The sequence below is a fragment of the Peromyscus leucopus genome, chromosome 19 (genome assembly GCF_004664715.2).
Source record: "Peromyscus leucopus breed LL Stock chromosome 19, UCI_PerLeu_2.1, whole genome shotgun sequence".
Lineage (NCBI taxonomy): Eukaryota > Metazoa > Chordata > Mammalia > Rodentia > Cricetidae > Peromyscus > Peromyscus leucopus.
The window spans coordinates 51,244,424-51,270,998 of NC_051079.1; the positions used below are offsets into that span (position 1 = coordinate 51,244,424).

Below are 26,575 nucleotides of genomic sequence, written 5' to 3' on the forward strand. Positions count from 1 at the left end.
AGGATGGCCTTAAACTCATAGAGATCTACTTTTCTTTGTCTCTCTTGAGCTAGGATTAAAGGCTTGTACCACTTTGCACAGCTATTTAAAATATATCGTACTTACTTGTTTGTGTGCCTTATTTAGTCACAGACACATGGCATGGCACATATGTGGAGATCAATGTATATCTTCAGGGAGCTAGCTGGTCTTCTTCAATCATGTGGGTTGTCAAGCTTGGAGACAAATATCTTTACCCACGGAGCCTTCTCACTGGCCCAATTACTATTATTTAGAAAATAATTTAGTTACAGCAAATTTAGCAAAATAAAAGATAAAATTACAAAAATTAAAAGTTTATCATGAAAGATGTCAATTAAGAGAAACGTCTTCACATCTGATTCAATTAGCACCACATGTGGCTCACAACATCTAAATGAGATCTGGCACTTTTGTTCATAAAAAAAATAATAGAAAAAAAAAAAAAAAAAAAAATAAATGGACACTTAATCAGACTAGCAGACAAAGATCTTTAACATTAAAAAAAAAAAAAAAAAAAAAAAAAAAAAAAAAAAAAAAAAAAAAAAAAAAAAAAAAAAAAAAAAAAAAAAAAAAGAAAGTTTACATTCAATTAGTAAATAAATACACACAGGCTTATATTATTTTTAAACTACGGTCATGGCAGGCTTCTTGCTAGCTAGCTCTTATATCTTAAATTAACCCATTTCTATAAATCTATACTTTGCCACATGGCTTGTGGCTTAATGGTACCTTTACGTCTTGCTTCTTCTCCTGGTGGCAGTTGGCAGCATCTGCCTTGCCTCTCCTTTAGAATGTTCTGCCTAACTCTACTCTGCCTCACCATTAGCCAAACAACTTTATTTATCAACCAATCAGAGCAACACATATTCACAGTATACAGAACGATATCACCCATCATTTCAGCACAAATAAAATATCACCACACTCAAGAGTACACTCAAGAGACAAGCTATGGCACTCCTAAGGAAAGGAAGCAAAACCAGGAAGCTCTGTGTTGATACATCAAAGCTACTTTAAATCCCCAGTAACTAGTTCAAAGAGATCAACAGTCTCATAAAACAGTGTAACAATAATTTTATAAATGCATAAAATTTGATTGTAGATCAGTGAAGTCAATGATAAAATCTAGTATGTCTTTGCATTTGTATGTCCTAGGAATCAAATGTAGGGCTCTGTGCATACTAGGAAAGTACCCCCAAAATAAATTACTAAAGTATGTTTAACTATATGATAGTTTATTTTAGACTTCTCTCATTGTTGTGACTTAATACCTGATCGGCAAACCTCATGATGTGAGAGAGTCTCAGTCTAGCCTAGCCGGGAGGCATGGTGAAGGAAGCCTGTGCTGAGACTGCACCTGGTGGCATACAGCACACAGAGAGCTGGACAGAAACAGATTCCCTTTCAGCTTTAAGCTTTAACACTTAATTCTGTTCATCAAGCCCACCTCCTTAAGACACTACAGCTTTCAGAATTATGCTCTGTGCTGGTGTGCAGCCTTCAGAACAAGAGCCCATGAGGGATGCTTTAGATTCAAACCATATTAGTGTCATTGAGTTGGCATAAAACATAATCAAATTAAAGCTCTAATGTCTATTGTTACCCAAAGTCAATCCATGTGGGTTTAACAGTTTATATAGAAAAGACAAAACATTTAAAAAACATTTTACAGATGATTCAGGAGAGCGTGACTTTGGGATAAGGACAGTTTCATAAGTAGGCAATAGAAAGCTCAGCCAAATCATAATGAAGATGGATAAGCTCAACTACATTAGAATTCCAAACTCTACCAAGAAAGTAAAAAGTGAAACCACAAGAGAGGAAAAATATTTATAATGTAAGTGAGGAGAGGTGAGGAATTACTTATGTATAAAAAGCTTATCAAGGCCGGGCCGTGGTGGCGCACGCCTTTAATCCCAGCACTCGGGAGGCAGAGGCAGGCGGATCTCTGTGAGTTCGAGGCCAGCCTGGTCTCCAAAGTGAGTTCCAGGAAAGGCGCAAAGCTACACAGAGAAACCCTGTCTCGAAAAACCAAAAAAAAAAAAAGCTTATCAAGTAAACAAAAGTTACGTAGGAGGAAAAAATGGGCGAAAGAGCTTCTCAGAAGGGAAACAAGATTGGCTAATAAGATCACAACAAGCTGTTGAGTCTTGTTAGCAGTGACTTAGAAATTGGAAGCACAATGTGCTGTCATTTCTTACCCAGCACACAGAAAGCTTAAAGCTCAATGGCATCAAACTTTGATGAAGATTTTGAGCAATTAGAGTTCACCTATCATCTGCCTGCCTATCTATCTATCTATCTATCTATCTATCTATCTATCTATCTATCTATCTATCTATCTATCATGTATGTATGTATGTATGTATCTACCTATCTATCTATCATCTATCTACCTAATTTTATTGTTATATGTTGTGCTTTGTTTTTTTGTTTTTGAGACAGGGATTCTCTATGTAACAGTCCTGGCCGTCCTGGAGCTCGCTTTGTTGACCAGACTGGCCTCAAACTCACAGAAACCCATCTGCTTCTGCCTCCTGAGTGCTAGGATTAAAGGCGTGTACACCCAGCTGAGCTCTTTTACTTTTATGAAATTAAAAAGCACATAAGATGAATTTGTGATTAAGAATATATAAACATGTGGTAAGAAGATAAAAGCTAGGAAGCAAGTTTACAATTCATAGCAGTGATTCATTGAAAGGGTTCCAGTATAAGGAGGGCATTCAGACTGGACTTCTGAAGTTGCTTCTTGGTTATACAGAGACACTAGTCATTCTCATGTAGCATGATTATCATAAGCAATCTCTAGGTGGACTTCTTAAAGATACATATAAAAACTAAACATCATGACTTGATTTAGGTATCCTGGTAAATTTTCACTGTCATTGGAAATCTCATCATGCCTTCCATAGGTTGACTTGGGCTAGACACTTTGAAGAATACTATTAACATCTGAAATGTATTATTACATCTCCATTATGTGAAGAAAGGGTAGCAACTTGTCTATAAGACAAGACTATAAAAGCTATCTTTAGCTCTGAGTGCTTAAGAAATTCCTTTGAAGGAGTCTGATGTTGGATCCTGGAAGTCCTTGAAGGGAGGTAGGGAGTTCAGGTGTACCCCCCAAGACACAGAAGCTTCATCAGTTACTGTACAGGCAATCGCTAGGCTTTCAGAGTAGGAAGTGGTTAAACACTACAAGATGTTTAATAGTTGCTTTATAATATTTTTATTAATTCTTTGAGTATTTCATACAGTGTATCTTGATCAAGTTTACTGTCTTTCCCCAACTCTTCCCAGATCTTCTACTACCTCCCTATGAAATTAACTTCAAGTTTTCTTCTTTTTTAAAAAAAACAAAACAAAACACTTTGTTATTTATTTGTGTTTCCCCAACTACTCCTGGATGTGGGCCTGCTGTGGGGTGTGGTTGACCTACTAGGTATCACACCAGTAATTAAAAACAACGACTCTCCCTCTTCTAGCAGCTGTCAAATACTAAGAGTTCTTCAACTAGTGATGGAATTCCACGCCCACTTTCCTTCCTCCATACTGTGAGTTTTAGCTGGCTGGGGCTTGCACAGGTCTTGTGGATGCTATCACAATCACTGTGAGTTTAAATGTGCAACTGACCTGATATATCCTAAAAGTACTGTGGTATCCTGAAAGTGACTTGATGTTATCTACAACCTTTGGCTGTTACAGTCTTTTCGACCCTTCTTCTGTGAAGGTATCTGAGTCTTGGAGGTACAGATATGATATGTACATCACCTTTAGTTTAGTGCTAACACTCCATACTCTCCTATTCTTTATGTGTTGCCGTATTGGGGGGTCTCTTTGGTAAGTGCTATCTATTGCAAGAAGAAACTTCTCTGCTGAGAGTTGGGAGATATATTGGTATATGTCATTAGGAGTCATGATAATAGTGTATTCACTTAGAAGAATAGTAATAGGGGATTTTCCCTTAGGGCCTATAGCCTATCTAGTCATAAGTTTTTTGGCTTCATTGGCAGTACCAAGTATGGGTTCCATTTCTTGAAGGGGGCATCAAATCCAATGTGAAAATGGTTGTCTACTCTGGTAACAATTGTGCCAATATTGTACCAGTGGGCATATCTTGTAAAGCCAGTCATTACTGTAGCTCTCAGTGTTCACAACTAGGTGAGATTGATGATTACTTTTCCCCTCCAGTACTGTGCATAGCACCTTTCCAGCTCTGTGAATGCTAGCTAGTAGAGATGAATCTTCTAGGTCACTTCCCACTTGATTTCTCCAAGTATGTGATGCCTTCATTAACAAGTCTTACTGTCAACTTCTGCAGAGTAACTAAGAGCAGTGGTGATAGCCTGTAATGTTTGGGGTTCTATGGGACTCTACTGGCCAACAATTCAAAAGGTGGGCAGCCCATTCTTTATCCTGGGCTTAAAATAAACTCTCATGGACCCAGAAACTGTGCGTGCAAAATATCAGCTGCTCCTTTGTCTATCTGGGGTTGAGGGAGAATACCCACAGCCAGTGGGTAGTTGTCTCTAAGAGGCCCCTGCTTTAAAGAGAGTTTCCAGACTGTGAATGATCAAGAAACTGGCCAGAGAGTACAGGCTGAAGTACTATACTGTGGTCGTTGAGTGTGAGCAACTTGGAGCTGTTTCAGACACTCGTGGAGAAGTAGGAACATGAGCAGTTTTGATGCAGCTCACTGTTTCTGAACAAAACAGGCTGGTGAAGCTGCTATGGGAGCCACCTGCCAGCTCCCAGAGCTTGGAGGGCTACACCTGGGAGGGAAGCATCTTTCTCTTCTTCGTACAATCATTGCAAAGGCTCTGTTGTCAAGGCCTGATTTCCTGCCTGACATTTCTATGGAGAAGTGCAGTTGATTTGGAGCTGAGATTCCTACAGTGTCAGCTGGTCCTGGAGGAATAATTTACTGTTACAATTCTAAACATAGTCACAAAACTGAGGACTTGCTCATCTCTACAATTTTCTTCTCTGCTTGATTCCTTATAATGCTAATGTTATTCTCTATAAAAGTGATTTGAATTAAGGGTTTATGTTATTGTCTGTATTTGTGAGACCAACCAAAAAATGTTTTCTTGGGGCTGGAGAGATGGCTCAGTGTGTGAAATGCCTGCCATACAAGCCTGAGGACCTGATCTTGTCTCCCAAAACCTATGTAAAAACCAAGTGTGGGACTTTGTGCTTGTATTCCCAGCACTGAGGGAGCCGAGACAAGCAAATCCCAAGGTGGAGCTCACTGACCAGAGTCTAGCCTAATTGATGAGCTCCAGCTTTAATGAAAGACCCTGTCTCAAAAAATAAGATGGAGAGCAATTACAGAAGACCCTGACATTGATCCCTGCCCTCCCTACTTGTACACCACCCATGTGCACTCACCCTTAGGAACATGAAGCAACACATACAAAAAAAGGTTTTGATTTAAAGCGGTTGAAGGGGAAGGGATAGAGGGATGAGATGGTTCAGTGGATAAAGGTGGCTTGCCCTTCAACCCTAGTTAGACTCCATAGCTCATGCAAAGCTGAAAGAAGACAACCAGCACCCACTCTCTTACCTCCACATCCAGGCTGTGGCACATGTGCCTGTACACACACACACACACACACACACACACACACACACACACACACACCATAATAAATAAGTAAGTAAGTAAATAAATAAATAAATAAATAAATAAATAAATAAATAAATGAAATTTTAATGTTTCTCCAGTTTCCTCCTTTTTTCTAAGAAGTTCCTTATCATAATTGCATACATTTCTATACAGTACAGTCTTGTAACTCCTGGAAGAAGTAGATTTAAACTGAAAAGAACCAGGCCAAAGACAAAATAAACTGTGTTTGTAGAAAGCACAGCTCACCCTGTTTTGCATTTACTGATGAATGAATGATGGTAGGTAGCCGTTGATCCCCAGTTTGCATCTCAGTGGCCTAATAAAGGCCTGTCCCTTACCTATTGCTTCAGAAGAATGTTAGTGATAAGGAATAATTAGTGATTTGTTAACAAGATTAAATCTTTGATTATAATGTACAATAGATATACAAATTCTATAGTTAACTTTTATTTGCCTCTTAATTGCCACAGCCTGCTATGAGGTATTTTATCAGGCTGGAGAAATGGTTCCTATAATCTCTTATCCTCGGCCCCAGTGGACCTTACGATGTATTTTCTCCTAAATAGAAAAGGCAATGCAGTTCCATTATATGTTGTAAAATGTTGCAGTGCCATCCATTTTAGCTGTGGTTGTCAGTTCACTGGGACAGCATTCTGGGAGTGAGGAACAAATAAAAATGGCAAGCAGAGGATTTACTCATGGTTTTGTGCTAAAGAGGGAATAATATTGGCAGGTGGAGAATTCTTTGGACTCTTAAGCACTGAAAAAGAGGTTCTGGCCAAGAGAAGGTAATGCATTAAGCCCAAATCCATTTAAAATTCTGCTTTGTCTGGCTGACCATCATATTATGAGAACAGTCTGCTCCCAGTGTCTCCTGGGCCAGTCCTGTGACCTTCCCTTTGCCTCGTGCAGCAGTTGGCTTGACTGGAGCAGGCCACTGTGCTTCTGGGAAGAGCAGAGTTCTGGGCAGTAGCACAAGTCTTCAAATATTGATGTGGTCGCTCCCCAAGTACGGCGGTATTGTATACTTTTATGCAGAAAGTCATTTCAACTCTTTTCCTTGCCAGAAATCATAATGCTGAACCTACTGATTGCCCATCAAGATAATTTGAGTAACTATAGAGTTTGCTTTTTGGATATTTATATAGCACACACACATAATGTGTTTGTTCAAAAGTTGTAATAATTTTAATGCTAACCTAAGATGGAAAAGTAACTACTTTTTTGTTTTGTACCTCACATCTTTCATCTGAGTTCACATACATGCAAGAGCCATGTAGTTATTCTATTTGCCAAACATAGGCAAGGGCTAGGAAAAGTAGTATGTATTAGCTTGTACTGTATCTAATTGCCAACTTGATAGTCAAAGATGGTGAAATGGTGGCAGTTTACATGACCCAACCTAACAATGTAGTATCAGTGGTGCAGTGATCTGGGAGTGTATCAAACCAGAGAAGCCTGCACGCAAATTGGCATCAGTGTAGTGGACAAACAGAAATGACTTTCGGGTGCTACAAGCTCCCGAGTTATTATGACTACCTCCATGCCATAGTGGCATGAGTTTGATCTCTGTATAACAACATATTTTGCTCTGCAGATTATTCACTATGAATCAAGGTAGAATGGTATGAATCCTTGTAGCTTAATTCTTCCAATTTTCTTGTGTGGTTGTCCTCTTGGCATGGCATATGGCAGCTTCACTTCTGAACTCTGCTGCTTTTCTGACCTGTAAGTATCCAGATCATTATCTGTTGTGTTCTTTATCTATTCATTAATGCCTTAGGTGGTGGTTGCTTACTTTTATGTAAATATAAAAGGCAAATTTAAACCTTGCTTAAAATAATAACAACAGAAATTAAAATAATAACAGAAAGTGTCTCCTCTACCATGAAGGTTGTGCAGCTTTTATTGATCTAGTTTATATCCTATTAAATTTTGAAGATTTTTTTCATTTATGTGTGTCTTCCTGTGTCTATTTCTGTGTAAGTGTATGCTGTCTGTGTAGAGCTAGATTTACTCTGCATGGGTGTAAGGCCACCTGCTGGAGCTTGGCTCGTCTCTCATGGACCACATCCCTGAAGAAAACTGACTCTCCCTTCCCTTGTAGCTGTCAGTTGCCAATAGCTCCTCAGCAAAGGGTCAGGGTTTTAGCCTTCATTCAGAAAATGCTGGGTAATTCTACGTGGGACACTCTCAGTTTCTACTGTTCATGTCCTGTGGAAAGTGCCAATCAAGTGTAGTCATTTCTACTGTCTCTCCTGACAGAAGGGAAGTAGCTAAGAAGTAGAGTTATGCCCTCACTGAAAGGACTTGCTGGCTATGTGATCTTATACTTAAACCTTCTGTCTTGCTGAAAAGACTTCACTTTCAGTTATTTTTAAGCTTCTTTCTTCAAAAGACCCTTTCTTTGTGAATGAACCAAGCAACAATAGAATATTGTAAAGTTTTGTTTTATACAATAACAAGAGGATTGAAAAAATGAAGGAAGATGAAATAAATATTAAATGAATACAAACTGTTGACATGGAACACTTAAGATATTGTAATAAGAAAGCACATAGATGTTATAAAACTGACTGTTGCTTGGGCAGTAGGTGGGAGCAGATTTGGTGAAGCAAAGACTTAGCACCAAATGAAGCTTAGATTTTAAGTATATCTTATTCCAAACAGTGGTGGAACTTGTCCATTATATGATTGCTTTTTTGATAGTAGGAAACGTTTAGAAATCATTGTTCTGCAGTCCATCTGTTTTTATTACCTCTATTTGGGTGAAGCTAGAGAGTGAGTAATAGTGCTGCCCTGGCAACTGAACAGTTAAGAATGCAATCTTTTTCTTTTTCAGTAGCAATGATACCCACTTGAATTTTATCTTATGAAGAAACGTGTCTCTGTGTTATATAAAGTCATACAAGTGCTAACAAAAATGTAATTTGATATGGAATTACTTCCATGCACAGAGACTCACAGTTTAGAAGTAGTTTATTAATTTGTTTGAGCACTGTAAGCTATACTATGCCATTTACTTTATAAAAACATGAATACCACCACTTAAGTGAAGCAGAACATCAGATTTACTTTGATACCAAGTTCACAATGACACCAGGCTTTGTGGGGTCCTATGCACTTCAATGTCATTGTTAATGATTTAAGGAATTGCCTTTTTACTTTGGGAACCAGCAAGTAAATAGAAATCATTTAGTCTGTGTTTTTCTATCAATGTGCCTTGGTTTAATCAGTCAGCAGGGAGAGGAAATTCTGTAAAGCTTTTAAAAATATTTTTAAATGTTATGAATTTGTGAGTATGTGTGAAAAAGAGATAGACAGACAGACATACAGATACAGTATGGAATTTTATGTGTGGCAACCTGAAGTGGCCAGAAGGCGGCATCAGATTCCCAGAAGCTGGAATTACAGGTGAGCCACCCAATTTGGGTGCTGGAAACTGAACTCCTGAACTCTGATCCTCTGCCAGAATAAAAAGTGCTGAGCCATCTCTCCTGCCCCAGAAATTATTTATAATAGCATTCTAGCCAATAAGATGGAATGATAAAGTTTGGTTATTTTCTTCCTCCAGGAAATTAACAGACCCAGGCTATAGTTCCCAACCCCACCCTAAGACAGTCAGACAGTATCCTAAACTTCTGCCTCAGCTGGGCGGTGGCAGCACACGCCTTTAATCCCAGCACTCTGGAGGCAGAGCCAGGCGGATCTCTGTGAGTTCGAGGCCAGCCTGGTCTACAGAGTGAGATCTGGGACAGGCACCAAAACTACACAGAGAAACCCTGAACCCTGTCTTGAAAATAACAACAACAACAAAAAGCCCCCAAAACAAAAACAAACAAACATAAAAAACTTCTGCCTCAGTGTACCATTCTTCACGTGGAACCTGCTCAGCTACATTGTTGGAGTGCAGAGATGAGAGCGCTTGAAAACTGTTGGAGGCATGTGAGCATTAGAGCCAGACTTACGGAAACTCCATGGTATATGGGAATTGACAGTAGGTAGAGGAAAGTCAAACTATAAATTTAAAAATGCAAGAGGGATTTGCGTTATAATTCATGTAAAAAAGTAGAAGAAAAGGAGAAGCAGACAAGAGGGGAGAAGTTGGGGCAGGGACAGAAAAAAATGGATACAATTGTAGCCCTGACAGTCTATTTGACAAATTTAAAGAACTGATTGTTATTGCAGACGTGATAATAGTTTTGTGGGTTGGTTTTTTTTTTTTAATGTCTCAATCCTTAAGACAGACATCATGAAATATTTATAAGTGGAATTTGTTGCAGAGACACTCAAGGTGCTAGAGAGAAGGAAGCCAAGAGTAGATCTTTTTAAGCCACATGAATTTATTGCCCATAGTTTTGGAAACTAGAAAGTCTACCATCAAAGTGCCAGAAGGCTTGGTATGTTATGAGGACTCATACCTCATAGATGGCACTTTCTGGTCTATATCATCACGTGACAGGAAGGATGAACAAGTTATTTGAAGCCTATTTCATAGGAGTGCTAATGACATAATCTTTTCCCAAAGTCTCTAACACATTTACTTGGGGTGTTTGATTTCAGCATAGGAACTCTATGGGACAGGGACTTTCAGATTCTAACATCTTCACAGATGAACAGTGTTCTGTTGTATAACATTTTCACGGGTGGGAAGTGTGTTGTGTGTGCAGTGTCTATGCAAGTGGACAGTGTGCTGTTGGTGTAGCATCTATACAGGTGGACAGTGTGTTGTCTGTTCATCATCTGCACAGGTAGATAATGTGCTGTATGTCATCTACACCGGCAGGCAGTGTGTGGTTTGTGCAGCATCTACACAGGTGGACAGTGCATTGTTTGCAGCATCTTTGCAGGTGGACCATGTGCTATGTTCCGCATCTACACTGGTGGATAGTGTGCTATCTGTGTAGTATCTATGCAGGTGGACAGTGTGCTGTGTTCAATGTCTACACAATGAACAGTGTGCTGTTTGCAGGGATTTTGCTCCTCAGTAACCATGAAATCTCCTTGTTGCCTTTGGGGGTACACTTGTTCTTTTTCCTGCCTCTGTAACACAGTTTTATGAGTGTGCACTTGACTGGTACAGTTAGATTCTTTCCATAACTGAAGCGGGGCTCGTGCTGAGCTCCTTTACTGTCTCAGAGCAGAATTGATCTCGTTTTCACATTTGATTCACCCTCTACAGATTTTGAAAGGAAGAAAAATGGCATTGCTAGCTCACTTTAACTAGGCCAGAGTTAATAGGGGCAAGCTGGAAACCAGTCATTGTGATATTTGCTGCCTTTTCTTGCCTTGTTTGGATGTGCTAATACAGTAGGGTTTCAGGTGAATAGCCGTCAGCGTCCTGGAGTTATGACGCTCGGGCTTCCACTCCCCATACAGGTGGAAAAGTTTCTGTACCTGACTGTTAAGCCTAGTGTGTTGCTATGGAGTTGTCAGGAGAGGACATTGTGGTGAATGTCATTGGAAGTTTCAAGCATAAAACTCCTTTGCAGATAGCATCCAAAATTGTAGGATGTAACCTAGATAGCATGTTTTTGTGTAAACAACGGACCTAATTTGGACAGAATTTAGGATTCCAAGTTAGGAATTCCGACAGTACCAATAGCATTTTGTTATGGTTTCTGGCAATGATTTTTTTTTTTTACATCAACCCCAAATGAAACTAATATTCCTCAAAGAACTATTTTCAGAGTTAAATGAAATAGCACATGTCAACACACAGCACTGTGCCTGCTGCCTACCAGTCAGGGAGCAAATACAGATTCCTTTTATGCATTTTTCATTCCTTCCTTCCATTTTGTGTTTTTTCCTTATTGTTTGTTAAAATGTTTTATAGTGTCTTAAAAAGGATTAGTGTTCAGTAAGTTTTGCACTTTTTAAAATTCCACTTTGAAATCTAAGTATAATTACAATGAATATGTCTATGTTTAAAGACAATAAAAAGTCTAAATAATTCAAGTAAGGTGATGGAAGGAGAAGATTATGATCCATAAAAGCCTGCCCTCTGTTTGCAGGGCATGCGTTATCTTACTGAATACTACTATCAACTCAAGAAACATGTCTCATTTAAATAATTGTATCTTATTAGATGAAAAGATGTGTACACCCGTGCTCACCTCCAGTTCCCTTAAGAGCTCTCTACAGTTACCTGTAGTATTTTAACCACTAGGGAGATAAAGGTAGGATTTCCCTTTGAATTGAAAGCCGGCCGAGGAGGAAAGTTGGAGTGAGAGAACATGCTTGAATTGTCTGACAGATGTTGTGATTTCATGGAACTATGTTCCTCCCAATTCGGATACCCTCACCCTGACATTTTAAACTGTGGCTTGCTTCTATATCTGTATTTCAAATATGTGAGAAAGGCAAAAATGATGAAGCACTATTGTTCTGTTATAGATTCCTGAATGTGAACAAATGATTTGATGGTATCAAATTAATCCATATGTGGCTGTAAAGCCTTAACAGTATTTTGGTAATCTTATTTTTATTTTTTATCACTGATCCAAGGTGATTTAGAAGAATTCGGATTTTGGGAGGTTTTTTCGTGCGTGTGTGTGTGTGTGTGTGTGTGTGTGTGTGTGTGTGTGTGTGTGTGAGAGATGTATAGCAGGCAAGTACTATAACCTATTTCAGGTTTTACTTAGATGTCAATGATAGTGAAATAACAGAAAAATAAATTTCTTAGTTTGATTTACACTGTTACTTCACGTCTATTAAAAGTGAAGGCTGAGTTACAATGATTTTGGTTATGTTGAAGAATTAACTGATGAAAATTAATCTGTATGTAGCTATTTTGCAAATTTAGTGAAAAGAGCTATGTTTGAAAAAAGATTGTTTTTAACATTAAAATTATACATTAGCCAATACAGTAAGAAGCGTCTAATTGCTTCCTGTCCTTTCCAAAATTACTTAGCCTGAAAAGATAGCACATATTGATTTACTGTATAGTAAATGTTCAATTGTCTCTGTTCCTCTAAAACACACACACACACACACACACACACACACACACACACACACACACACACGCTACACTCACATATACTTCAGGGAACAGCACATCAAACTCTTGTTTTCATCAACCATCACCAAATAAGGATGCAATATCTTTATCCTCTGTAAAAGGAAATGGCATTAAACACACAAAATGAACAACAGTGATAGTGTGAGCTTCACATGGAAGGTCCTTGTTGGCTTTTATGCTCAAAAGTAAAACAAATTTCCCAAGGTAAAATGCCCATCTCAGACAGTGTATTATCAGGCTATTTATATCCACATGTGACAGTATCTGCTCCACAGTTGTCTGTAGATACGGTGAGACGCAATGTCAAAATGTCTCATCTACTTGATAATGCTTTTAGAAATTCACATAAATATTTCAAGGTTCCAGTTCTTCTTTCCCCATGGTCTTGTTTTATTTCAGGAAGGGGCCACTAAACCAGAGAGTGGGGTTTTAGTCATACGCTACACTCTGGATTTACAACTGTATACATTTTTGTCATCCTACCTTGTGATTTTTCTATAAGCATCTGATTTTTCCCAGCACAGGCTAAGCTAATTAAGTAACAGGAGAGGTTCCAGGAGAAGCCTTTTAGAGAACTCCCTCTAAAGCAGTCTCTGTAAGCAAGACTCCACAAGTAATGGTATGGGGCTATTTCTTCTTAAATAAGTGTAAATCATCATCTAAGATTTTTAGTTTTTGATGTTGGTTGCTTGAAGTATTTTTGAGATTGATGTTACTTTTTCTTTGTTACAGCTTATGTTACTTGATTCATTGCCAAGTGTCCTTTTGTTAAAAAACACAAAGAAACCTGAATATTTTAAAAATGTATTTGCCCTTCTCTATTTGCACATTGTTGTCTATGCCTCCTTTAGATTTTCCTGGAGCTCTTGTAAGCACACTGGCACCCTTTGCATCCTAGAGCTGTGAGGTGGACTGAGTAGGGAGCTGATGTTTACTGGAGCATTCCCATTAACATAGCCACCACTTCTGGGGTAGATAATGGACTCAAAGGTTAAGAGCAGAGGATTTCAACAGCTCCAATCAGCAGGGCCTTCCCAGGGCTAATTACCTCTTTACTGCGCTGACTCTAATGTGACATGTTTATTGCTTTAACTAACAACTCATTAGCTTAGTTGATGTTTTTGTCAATATTAATTCGTTCATTTAAGCCAAGTCAAAGCTTAAACAAAGATGTCCAGACTGAGAAACGGGCAGCCAAGTGACTTTTGTTTGCCCGTCTTCCACAACCCCTATTCACATTCAGTAGAATACATGTGTAGAAAGGGAGCCATTTACAGGGCGTGCATCGAGAAACTTGGTGCTTGTCCTTTCCCAGTACCTACAACAATTCTGAACGTACTTGTATGCTGACTCCAGGCTGCTTGCTGCAGCTTTCATGGTCTTTAACAGACGCTGTGGGTACAGCCTTGGTGATCTTCCACCACATATCTGTGAAAGGTTAACCTGCAGCCGCTCTTTGTTCCAGCTTAGGTTTTACTGTTATTAGAAAAGAGAGCAAGTCATTTTTCATAAGATTTTATTCTTCACTTATGGTCTCATCATAAGATTGCTTTGAGATTTATCTTACTATGATAGTGTGACTTCCTCAATTATCTTGATTGAATTATTTCAAAGAAGATACAGTTGTGGGGTTATAATGGAGTATTTCACTCTTTCCACTTTTGTGTGTGTGTGTGTGTGTGTGTGTGTGTGTGTGTTTCCCCTCACTTTTGGTTAATATTAGTAGTGTTTATGAGAGATGATCATTGTTTGCTTTCATGTGGTTTTTTATTTTATATCTTTTAAATTTAATTTTTTATGTATGACTATATATGTATGGACTCCTTGTATGTGCCCAGTGCTGTGGAGGTCACAAGAGGAATTTAGAACCCTTGGCTCTGCCTACAACTGGAGTTATGAATGGCTGTGAGTCACCTTGTAGAGCCTGAGAATCGAACCTGGATCCTCTACTAGACCAACGAGAATTCTTAACCCCTGAACCATCTCTCTAGCCCTTCATTTCTTGTCCTTTTAAGTAATAGTTGGATTCTTATGCATTACAGGTGTGCAAATGGACAAAAGAACTGAGTGTGTTCCTCAGACTGAATGTAACTTCAGAACCCTGGGATTTAATTGACAAGACCCCCCACCATTGTAAGAAAGGAAACAAGTCATTATTTCAAGCTAGGATTATTTTGGTAAAGCTAATACAAGACTAATGAGTTTTAAAACATGCTTGCTAGTTCTCTAACTTAACAGAGTTCTTTTGTGTTTTTTTAATCAAAAGAAATGATGGCTTATTTTTTACACTGTACAGGAAGCAAAAAGTTTGCCTGGGGGTGTGTGTTTCTTGTTTGCTTATTTGTTTGTTCTTGAGACAAAGTCTTATTATATAGACCTGGCCCTGAACTCACAGAACTCCTCCTGCCTCTGCTCCCTAAGTCTGGTAGTTAAAGGCCTTTGCCACCAGCATCTAGTTATAAAAGTGTTTATCCTAAGTATTCCATACTTACAAATAACACATATTAGCATCATTTTTAATCAAACAAATACCTGTGTGAAGCAAAGAAATAGTTCTCTTGGTGCTCTGCCCTTTCTGATCTTTGATGGGCATAGCAAGGGGGAAAAGGCTTCTGTCTTTCCTAGGTTACACTTTGAAACAAGTGGCCAATCTATTTCTTCATTTCACACTCATTGTAATGGCGTAAATCATAATAAATTCATTCGGTTTAAAGTGTATATAATATTCTTTCCCTCAGGAATTTCCTTGTAGTTGAGCTATTAATTGAAGTATTTTAAAAATGTGACCCCTTTTCCTTCTCTGCTGTTCAGACCCACGTTCAGTTAGTGGTTGTTTCTTCATCCATGATTTTAAGTCTGCCCAGTGAGGTTGTTGTAAGTCGGACTGTGCCTGCTTTAGGTGGCTGTTTCTTCATCCATGATTTTAAGTCTGCCTACTGAGGTTGTTGTAAGTAGGACTGTTACCTGGTTTAGGAGTGAGCAGAGCTGAGATCATGTCACTGAGGCCATGTAAAAAATTCTCTGAAGTGCTGTGGTGTTTTAAACCAGTAAGAAAAAAAAATATTTAATTTTCCCTAGTTGAAGTCTGATTTGACGCTGACTTCTGCTTTAATTTCTAATTCTTAAATCTTTTCTTCCCAGCTAATATTTTCTCACAGCATTGGTTGCCATAAAACCCAGAGTTGCTCTGAATTTGCAGCCCTCTCTTACATTGCCCTCCCTTCCCGGCAGCCTGTAGTTCTCCAGCACAGCCATCTCCTGCTGATTGCCAGAGTGCTTATGACAGTGAGTTCTAGACACAGCTATGAGGGCTTCAGGTTTCAAACAAGAGTAGATGGTAAGTCTTAGGCAAAATTACAGTGAAAGGGTTTAAAAAATCACAAATGAGAGGCTGAGCAAAATGTCACTGGTTTCACACTTTCACCAAGACTTTTTCTTGTTTAGTGACATTCTACACAAACTGGATAGAGCATTACTATATAATTTAAGTTGGTGTCTTGGTGGGATCTGATAAATTGGCTGTGGAAAATAAATACATGAACTATGTTGTTGTGCTGCTGTGTATAGCAGGCAGGTGGCTGTTTGGGGTGTTTGTGTCCTACGTGAACCAAACAAGTCTGCTTTTCTACATGCCTGTTGTATTTGTGATGTGCTGTGAGGGACTGAAGGTCTCACTGTGAGGTTCAGTCAGAGGGAAAAAGTGAAACAGTATATAGATGTTATCAAGCAAGTAATGATGAAAATAATGCATGATGTCCATAGAAGTATAAACTATACTTCTTTTCAGCTAATGAAGCATTTTCATGTGGTATTAAGTGTGTATAACATTCTTTAATAAATTGAGGCTGTGCTTTATGATAAATACATGTTTCAGAATACAAATTCATTAGGCATTTTCCGTAATATTATTATAGCACGAATGAATTCATGTGCCTGTGTGCTATGATCTGCTTATTTATTTTTGAAAAACGATTGTAACTAGGGAGATAACTACAAAAATATTAAGCACTGATTTTTTCTGGGGGGGGGTTGTTGTTTAGTTTTTGTTGTTGTTTTTGATTGAATTCTGTTTATGACTGAATAGTATTCCTGTGACAGAACGGTGAGTGAGCCGTACTCCAATGCTGCCCCCTTTCAGCACAGCCTATAGGGCTTTACTTTGCTCTTTGTCTCAGCCCTTTCCCCAGCTTTAGTGTTTTCCTGGTAGAGCTCAGTGTCAACCTTTTCTTGCATTATTGCTCTTTTAAAAACCATTAAGATTAAAGTTGATATCATTCAAAAAATAAGAAATATGGTAAAATAACACTAAAATATTAACTATTGATATTACTGTTGGCTGCAGGTTGACAGAATTTTCTCAACAGCCAGAGGCTCCAAGTTAATTGTTATTTATCCAGTGCCGGGCTTTTGTGTGTTCAGCTTTTGTTTTGTTCTCTTGGGTTCTGCATCTGTCTGAACTTGGCAATGTGTTTGTACACTCGGCTACACAGAGTGGTGGTGGCACACTGCACGCTGATCCTCACTGTGAAGCTGCCGCCGTCTGTACCACTCACTGTCTTACGGGGCGGCAAGAATGCCATCATTTGACCTTGATTGCAGCTCCAGATTGCACAAAATAATGTATCATTTCAGTCTGTGGTGAGTTGAGGTAGAGCCCCTTGGTGTGTGTAGTCCAGACCGGTGGCCAGGAATAGGTCTTAGTGTTCGTGAGTCATAGAGAAATCATTAAATCTCTCAAAGTGGCAGTGCATTGCAGTGTTTTAGGTACCATAAGCCAGTAAAATTTATAGAATTATATTTAATTCTATTTGAGGAAATTTAGAACTGTTTCAATTTTTTTGTATTATATGAACATTAGAAAATACTATTATATATAATTTTATTTAAAATTTCTGTATTCTGTCAAAATTTTAAGAAGATAATTTTACCAAGAAAATAGTAAGCCCATTATTACCTTAAATAAGCATTCTTTTTCATTTAATAACTTCTTTTAAGATAAATAACTTACTGTTGGTATCTTTCTCATTTTCCCTTAGAACCACAGGAACTGGGCCATGGGCTAAGACAGGTTGTAGGTGACTCTTGGGAAGCAGGATTGGTTGACTGTGCTGAACACACACAGCATCAAGCAATCCTCAGTATTTGCCGAAGCTACAGTTGTGTATGAAACACTGTGCTAAGCCTATGCCAGAGAAGGAAGTACTTTTTACAACTTCACATGACCAAGGGAATGTTGAACCTTTATCAGGTTGAAAAATAAATGAATAAATAAAATTACCATTAAAGAGAGAACAAATGCCTGGATGGAGACATGGAGACTGGAGTTATGGCTCGGGCCTGAGTTTGAATCCCAGCTCTACATGAGAGGACTTACCTTTAACTCCAGCTTCAGGGGATTCAATGCCTATTCTGACTTTCAGGCTACCACACCTGTACACATAAGTAAAAATAAAAACAAATCTAAAAAGAAACTAGAGTAAGTGCCAGAGGTTAGGATGTTGTTTTTTAAATACTTAATGTATGGCTCAGTGTAGACTATGTGTTTTGCATGAGTGATGCCTGCCTTCAATCCCTAGCACCACAGGTGGGTGGGGTAGAGGGATGAAGAAATGGGAGGGAGGGAGAGGAAGGGAGGGAGGGAGAAGAGAGAGAGAGAGAGAGAGGAGAGAGGAGAGGAGAGAGAGAGAAGAATTTTATTCTAATATAAGCAGGGAGGAGTGGCAGAAATTGCTTGCTACATACCCTAAACCACTTTCTGTTCAAAGAAAGACATACAGTGCTCTATGTAGTTCCCAGATCTTGCTGTGTTTTGCTTTGCTTGGAATGTTTTCTTCCATTTACTTTTGCCTCTGATTAGCTAATTCTTACTTAAAGTTCCTTTAGGGCATTGATGCCATTATTGCTGATTAACAGTAGTGTTGTAGAATATTACTTTAACTAGGCAAAGATATGTTACATTTGCTTATGCTGCATTTGTTTAAAAATGTAAAGATGTGCTGCATTTGTTTCACTTTGCCTGCCTAAGGCACCTGATTGGTCTAATAACATGCTGAATGGCAAATAGCTAGGCAGAAAAAGGATAGGCAGGGCCTGGCAGCCGGAGAGAATAAATGAGAGGTGAGATCTAGGCTCAAAAAGAATGGGAGAGAGAGAAGGAGAAGAGAATGAGGGAGAAAGAGAGGAAGATGCCTGGAGCTAGAAGCTGTTAGCAGACAGACAGACTGACATTAAGAAGCAGTGAAAGTAAGATATACTGAAGAAAAGAAAGGTAAGCCTTGAAGCAAAATGTAGATGAAGAGAAACAGATTAAGTTAAAGAAAAAAGGATGGCTAGAAATGAGCATAAACTAAGGCCAAACATTCATAACTAATAATAAGTCTCTGTATCATGTTTTGGGAGCTGGTTGGTGGCTCAAAAGAAAAAGCCTGGCACACAGGAGAGTCCTCAGCATCTTTATTGAACAACATGTTTTGAAACCAAAAGAGTTAATTCAGTAAATCTTTGTAGCATCTGTGATTTATGTATGTTGTTTTTGAATGAGTTCTTTGAGACAGATGTAGAGTTTTGGCATTTGTAAGTCTTTGTAATTCCAAAAGAGTTCATCAAAAAGGAGCAAACATTTTCTTGTTAGTAGACTTAAGAAAAACATTGTGAAGATGACCATTTCTCTCTCTCCTCTTTTGATGCCTTCCACATGGGTTCCCAGATCTGTGAATCTTGCCCTGGCATAATGGTTGGAACCTTTGTTATCTGGAGACTACACTTTCAACTGCAGAAGGTTCTTGAATGGAATGATGCATAAGGTCCTGAGACCTTATGTTTCTCATCAGGCACTATCTTTACCTTCAATGCCTGGTCACCACCACATGTGAGAGGAGCAGGCACTCTGAAGGACCATTACAGGGACCAGAGTCTTCTAAGAAACCCTTGCTGGTTTCTCCTTCCTGCCATTTCATTCAAAGTCATGTGGTCACCTCTTCCAGGCTGCCCTTTCCACTGCACCAAAACAGTGATAGGAAATACTAAGAAGTCAGTCTCTTATTGTTTTGTTATTGATGATATTTGTTCTTATTGTTCTCAGGAAGAATATATCTGAGTTGTGAGGAAGCTGTCCTTAGCATTTCCAGATAGAGGCACTTGGAGAGCAGCCAGGTCCATAATTTAGTATTCATGTGTTTAGGTGGAATTTTTCTGCCCCACAGTCAGCTCTGTCCTCCCAGCCAGCTCCCAAATAACCACACAGAGACTTATTATTAATTATAAATGATTGGCTGATAGTTTAGGCTTGTTACTAACTAGCTCTTACATCTTTGATGTCAACGCAGCCAGATGTCCCTGTCATTGGGTAATATTACACCCTTCTGGGGTCTTTTTGGGAGTTAAAGACTAAATAATCAGACTTAAAGTTTTTCTTAGTTATGATAAAAGGTAAATTAGATATAAAACTTCAGACTGACAAAGATAATAGAGTATTTTCTCTAATTTTTCCAAATACCAATGGACTAAATATTGTAACTGTTATTCTTACTTGATAGCTGTTTTTGTTATATATAGTTTTACTATGTTAAAGTTAAAACCTTCCTATTTAATTAGAAAAAAGGGAGAAATGCTGTAGAATAATCCTTTTGTACACTGAATATGTATTACTCTCATTGGTTTAATAAAGAGCCAAATGGCCAATAGCTAGGCAGGCAAAAGTTAGGCAGGAGAGCCAGACTGAGAGAACACTGGGAAGAAGTGGGGGCAGAGGAGTCACCAGCCAGATGCAGAGAAAGCAGGACATGTATGTGCTGTGTTGAAAAAAGGTACTACCACATGATAGAGTGTATATAAGAAATAGGGGTTAATTTAAGTTGTAAGAGTTAGTTAATAACAAGGCTAAGCTATCAGCCGAGCATTTATAATTAATAAGTCTCTGTGTGGTTATTTAGGAGCCATCTGGTGGGACAGAGATGACTGGCAGGAAAGAAAAACCCCATCTACAAATGGCACCCCACATTGGTCACCAGATAATATGATTTATTTTACCATAAAATAAAACTCGGGGACAAATATTAAAGCTGAAAGTCTGAGATAATCACAAAGGACTGTGAAATACACTGCTACCTTTCACTTTCCTGCTGGAAAAGGCCAGAACAACCTCCCAGCCCTGCCTTTTCATCTGGGTTTCTCTCTTTCTTGAGTCTGCCAGGGAACTCTGTGATCCATTCTGCTCAGCTGAATGTGAACTCTGCCTCTAGAACCAACACCTGACTCTGTTGGACATTGGGCCACAAATGTAGATAAAATTCTGTAACACATGTGGCAGCCTGCAGTGAGGGGAGATGGCCACTGAGATGGCTTAAAACATTGTGTCTAGGAAACATACTCCTCTTTGCCTTAGGGGACCAGAGTGCTGAGACTGGAAGCCATTCCTGCTTCTGCAGAGAACAGAAGGATGGGTTTCTCTGCAGCTTCTACGACTTCCTGAAAACACGCAGGAAGGTGACAGTTTCTTTGTCATTTTGTAACAGCATTCTGACTTACTGCATCAGGGATGCATTAGAAATGCTCATGCAGAAGAGGCAGATCTGAAGTCCATGATAGGCACTAGTGTGTCCTGTGATGAGGAAGTTGGAAGATGCAAAGAGCTACAAGAAACACAGTTCCTGCCCTCAAGAGGCTAGTACAATTAACAGAGAAAAAGGGAAATGCACAGAAACGTTTAAAAAAAAAAAATGACCAGAGTGTAGAGAAGAGTGGATTACTTTTTAAAGAAGAATGGGTTAATTCTTTCTCCCAAAAGCAAAGCATGAAGGTTTATTAGTTCATTGACGTGGTTGGACATGGGTAAATTCATAAATCCCATATGAAGTGTTTATCAGTTTTTTTTTCCTCAGAGATCTTTTGTGCATGCTTATTTAGTTTCATGCATGCGTAGTGAACCCATAGTCATGGCTGCTTTGCCATTCTGACACAGAATTGGTGGCTTTGTCTACATATGTAGTGTTCCAGGGGAAATGCTTTGGTATCCAGCATTATATATATACAAGTTTTTTTCTTTAGTGAAGTGTTGGTTTTGCTGTGACACACACTTTCACATGTTCTTTGTTTTTTGTTGTTCCTCCTGCCCCATTCCTTCCCTCTGTCCTGCTGACTTCCCTTTGCTGGCCTGCTTCCCTCCCCCATAGCCACCCTGCTCTTTAGTTATTGTGTAGGCGTGGGCTGTAGGTGGGAGCCTGCCATGCCACGGCATACAGACAGTGTCAGAAGACAGCTTCCCTGTGCCCAGGGAGCAAACTCAGGCTGGCAGGGTTACATGCAGGAGCTACCCTCCCTTCTACGTTAAGATCACACGTGATCTGTACTCTCCTTGCCTCCCAAAGACATCTTTTTCCTACTTTGATGCTTCCTTTTCTAGTTTTATGAGCTACACCCGCACCCCTAGAAACATGTATAAAAATTAAAATCTAAGATCTGCATATGAGAGAATGTGGTATCTGTTTTCCTGAATTTGAGTTACTTCACTTAATGTGCTTTCCATTTCCATCTATTTTCCTGTAAATGTCTTGATTTTTCCTTATAACTGAATAAAATTCCATTGTATGTATGCACATTTTATTTATTCATTTTTTCCAACAGATTTTTAAAAGATTCTGTGACTGAGTTCAGAACCACCAGTACACAGAATGCTTCCATAGACTCACTTAGAGAACTTTTCCTTTTCACCTCCATTTCAAGCTATTCTACTCAGTAGTTGGCTATTTAAGATTAAATAATTAATTTTTATGTCAGATATATTACAATTTATGCACCATGTTTTTTTTTTAGAAAACAGATGGATTGGGCCAGTGAGATGGCTCAGCAGGTAAAGGCGAGTGCTTCCAAGCCTGGTCACTTGAACTTGATTCCCAGTACTCACATAGTAGAAGGCAAGAACCATCTCCCAGAAGCTGTCTCTGACTTCATCCACACACACAATAAATAAATAAGAAAAGGAAGGCAATATTAAACAGCAAAGCAGAGATAATTGAACGTGTTCTTCATGAGTCTTGCATGCCATGTTTTGAACACTTTCTGGGGTAGTTTAATTTGTGATGCTGAGTTGAAAGGAGCTGGCTGATATGTTCTGTAGCATCAGCACAATCCACACTTGTACTTTTCGTCAGAGAAAGCCATCATTGCCACTACTTCTTAGACAAGGACACTGAGGCTCGGTGAGTAACTGAAGCCGCAGTCTCTAAAAGTCGGTCTAGCGTGGTTAACCCTCTGTGTGCACCTGATGCCTGTGCTTCTCTTTCTCAGCAGGTTGTTTGTTCTGTGATTTAGGAACTGCTTTGCAACTTCTCCAGAGAGCAAACAAAAGCAGCTCTTCAAAATTAGTTTTCTTAGCCTCGGGTGGTGGCATATGCCTTTAATTCTATCACCTGGGAGGCAGAGAGGCTGATCTCTGTGCCTTTGAGGCCAGCCTGGTCTACATAGTGAATTCTAAGATAGACAGTCAGGGCCTGACAGAGAGAATTTGTCTCAGAAAACATAAACAAACAAAAAACTCTAACTAACTACCTAAATAAATAAATAAATAAATAAATAAATAAATAAATAAAGTTCCCATGACTTCTAGTGGTTTCTTTTTGAATGTCAAAATGCCTTTTGAAGTGAATGGGCCTTTGTAGTTGCTGGCCACTGAGCTTGAGTGAACTAACTGTTACTAGGCTCAACCTTCAGCATAAAAGGACACATGTTCATCCAAAACTAGATGGCTTGATCAGATTTAGAAATTGTATTATGCTATTTTTATATTTATATAATAAACTTGTATGAAGATTATTATTGTAAATGTACCAGCATGTGGAAAGAAATGTCTCCAACCTCAAGTCTCACACGGTGCCTTGTGTAGCCTTCTACTGATATTGCCTCTAAAGACAAGGCCTCCTGATGGATGTGTTTGTTCATGCCCTGTGTTAGATATGATAGAAAGGATAGAAATGTGAAAATCCTACATTACATTATTTGAGCCATCTTTAATTTGTGATGCTGAGTTGAAAGGAGCATTGGGAGATAGGCCACTCATTTTTCAGTGTTGAAGTATGTATTTATATATAATTAATATGTAATTAAGCACTTAAGAATATACCACAAAATATTGTAGCCTAAGTGCTAAACAAAGTATAAGTTTAAAATCTTTTATGGTTTTGTTGATCAAACTCTTTTTTGGAAAAAAATTGAAGTATACTTATATTTTCAAAGTATACTTAATACTCTGATTTTTATTTTTATTTTTTAGGTAAGGCACTGACATTTCTTCTGCTACAGCCACCAAGTCCCAAACTTCCTCCTCATAGCACCATCCGGAGAACTGCCATTGACCTGATTGGACGAGGGTTCACAGTGTGGGAGCCTTACATGGATGTGTCTGCTGTTCTGATGGGGCTTCTGGAGCTGTGTGCAGACGCTGAGAAACAACTTGCCAAGTATGTGTGAATTCCCGTGGGTTAGTGTGTTGCTGGTGGAGGTATTGGCTAGACTTTAGAAACTGTGTTTAATCAGCAGTGATTCCACAGGGCATGACAGCCATACTGGTAGACACAGCACTCAGTATGCCAATTCCGGAGGACTGCTCCAAGTTCAAAGCCGGACACACAGTAAGACCCTGTCTCAAAAGACAAAAACAAAACATAACAATACAAACTCAACAAAATAGAAAATTGAGATGTAGCTTGAGACAATGAATGATCTATTACATAATTTTCAAATTATGTTTACTATACCTTGAGACATTACTGATTAATAATTATGTAAACCTATTGTTCATAAGGAAAATGATATGCATAATTGGTACTAGATCAAAACTGTTTTACTAATAGAAGATTGGGCTAGACAATTTGGAGACTTGCTCCTCTACATTCCTGTTAATTTTTAAATTAACCTTATTGGCATTTCCTTTGCATGTAGTCAGTGACAAATTGTATGATGACTGGAGTTGGGAAGGGAGGATGACTCAGTGAGCACAGATACTTGCCACCAAAACTGACAATCTGAAGTTCAATCTCTTGGCCCCACATGATGGAAGAAAAGAACCAATTACTGCAAGTTGTCCTATGACCTCCCCTGATGCATTGCACTCGTATGCGTGCGCACACACAGTGTACACATTACTAAGTAAATGAAATGCATTAAATTTTTTAATATACCATAATCATCACTTTAAAAATAACAAAAGAGGAAAATGTACAGAAAGAGTTGCTAACCTGAAATGAGTGGGAACACTTGCTGATGGCTAGGAGTTGTGGTGGTAAAGATGGGCATTGGTGCTCTCTTAGAACCCAGTCTCCTGATTCCAGGAAAACACCTCTCCTTTGGGTATATTATGCAAGTGGCATAAACTTGGTGATTATCAACAAAAGTAAAGTGACAGTGTACAGCCATCACAACTACCTAGTCCCCAGTAGTGCTGACTCCAAAGCCTCCATTGTCCATTAAGCAGTTTCTCCCATTCATTCCTCCGTCTACACGCCTTAGGAAACACTAATCTTCGGCTTTTCTTAAATTTTCCTGTCCTGGGCAGTTCACAGAGATGAACCCGTGCATCCTGTAGTCTTTGATGATTCACTTCTTTCACTTATCCCTCTTAGAGTCCATTCCTATTGTAGTGTGTTTCACTGTTTTATTTTGTATTTTAGCTGGATTCCATCCCACCTACTGTTAGACAATGTCTTGTTTATCTGTTGATAGACATGTAGCTATTTTTCACCTTTTGGTCTTGTGAACAGAGCTACTGTGAACATTCATATGTAAGTGTTTATGTGGGAACTCATTTTCATTTTCAAAGTGGAATTAGTAGGGCTTATAATTCCATCTTTAAATTTTCCAGGACTACCGAACAATTTTTCATTGCAGTTGAATTTTCATTATCTTCAGCACTGTACAAATAAGATTTCCATTTTTCTGTCTACTTTTTAAAGTAGTTCATCCTAGTGAATATAAAGTGGTAGAAATTCCTCAATTGTCCCATGATGCCTCTCTCTGTAAAAACATACCAGTGTCATCGTTGTTGACCTTTTTAAAAACTAAAATGATCGCTCTTTGCTTCATGGCTGCTTTTCCTTATGCCACAGTTCCCTCTGGTTACAGCACGTGGGGACCTGCTGTCTTTCTGCTAGATGGGCTAAGTACACTGTGTGGAAGCCAGAGAGGCAACTGAAGTCTGGAACACAGTGCTGTGACTGCCTACAGATTAGCCATCCACTGCCCAGTGCCCCGGGTGAACTGGTAGGAGGAGAGTATTCACTGCAAACCTAGACAGCTGCTTTCCTCTCTTACCTCTTGTCATACCTCCATGTTTTCTAATGTCACTTCTAGGTCTCCCTAGCTACCTGAATGGAATTAAAGTGTCTGCTTCAAAAGGTTGATGCTAAGTGAGATTATGTTTGCAAAGAACTGAGAGGAGTGGTTAGCACATCTTAAGTGTTTTCATTTGTTTCTCCGTTACTATGATAAACATTCTGTCGAAAACCAACTTAGGACAAAAGGGCTTATTTCCTTTATACTTTCCAAGTCACAGTCCATCACTGAGAGAAGTTAAGGGAGGACCTTGAAGCCAAAACCATGGAGGAATGGCCTGGCTTTGGCTCATACTGAGCTAGCTTTCCTACGCATATATCACATAACTTCCTAGGGATGGTATTGCCCACAGTGCATTGGGTCCTTCCACCTCAGTTAGCAATCAAGATGATGTCCTGCAGACATGCCCACAACACAGTCTAATAGAGGAGTCAGGTGACTGGGGTTGGAAATAAAAGCTAACCAGAGCATTAAGAGACTGATGGCGTTACTATGGCAGCTGTGTTAAGTGGTGATGTTTGTGATGGTTCCAGTGTTCAAAAGATTACAAACTGGCAAATGAGCAGTGTTATGGATTA

At 39.0% G+C, this 26,575-nt stretch overlaps 1 protein-coding gene across 1 annotated transcript in view; it reads left to right on the forward strand.

Annotated features, from left to right (window-relative positions):
- The window catches only part of Wdr7 (WD repeat domain 7), a 301,023-nt gene that overhangs the window by 190,780 nt on the left and 83,668 nt on the right, over positions 1-26,575 (forward strand). Inside the window, 1 exon segment of the mRNA XM_028857247.2 lies at positions 23,941-24,127. Within this exon segment, the coding sequence (XP_028713080.1) occupies positions 23,941-24,127 (187 nt within the window).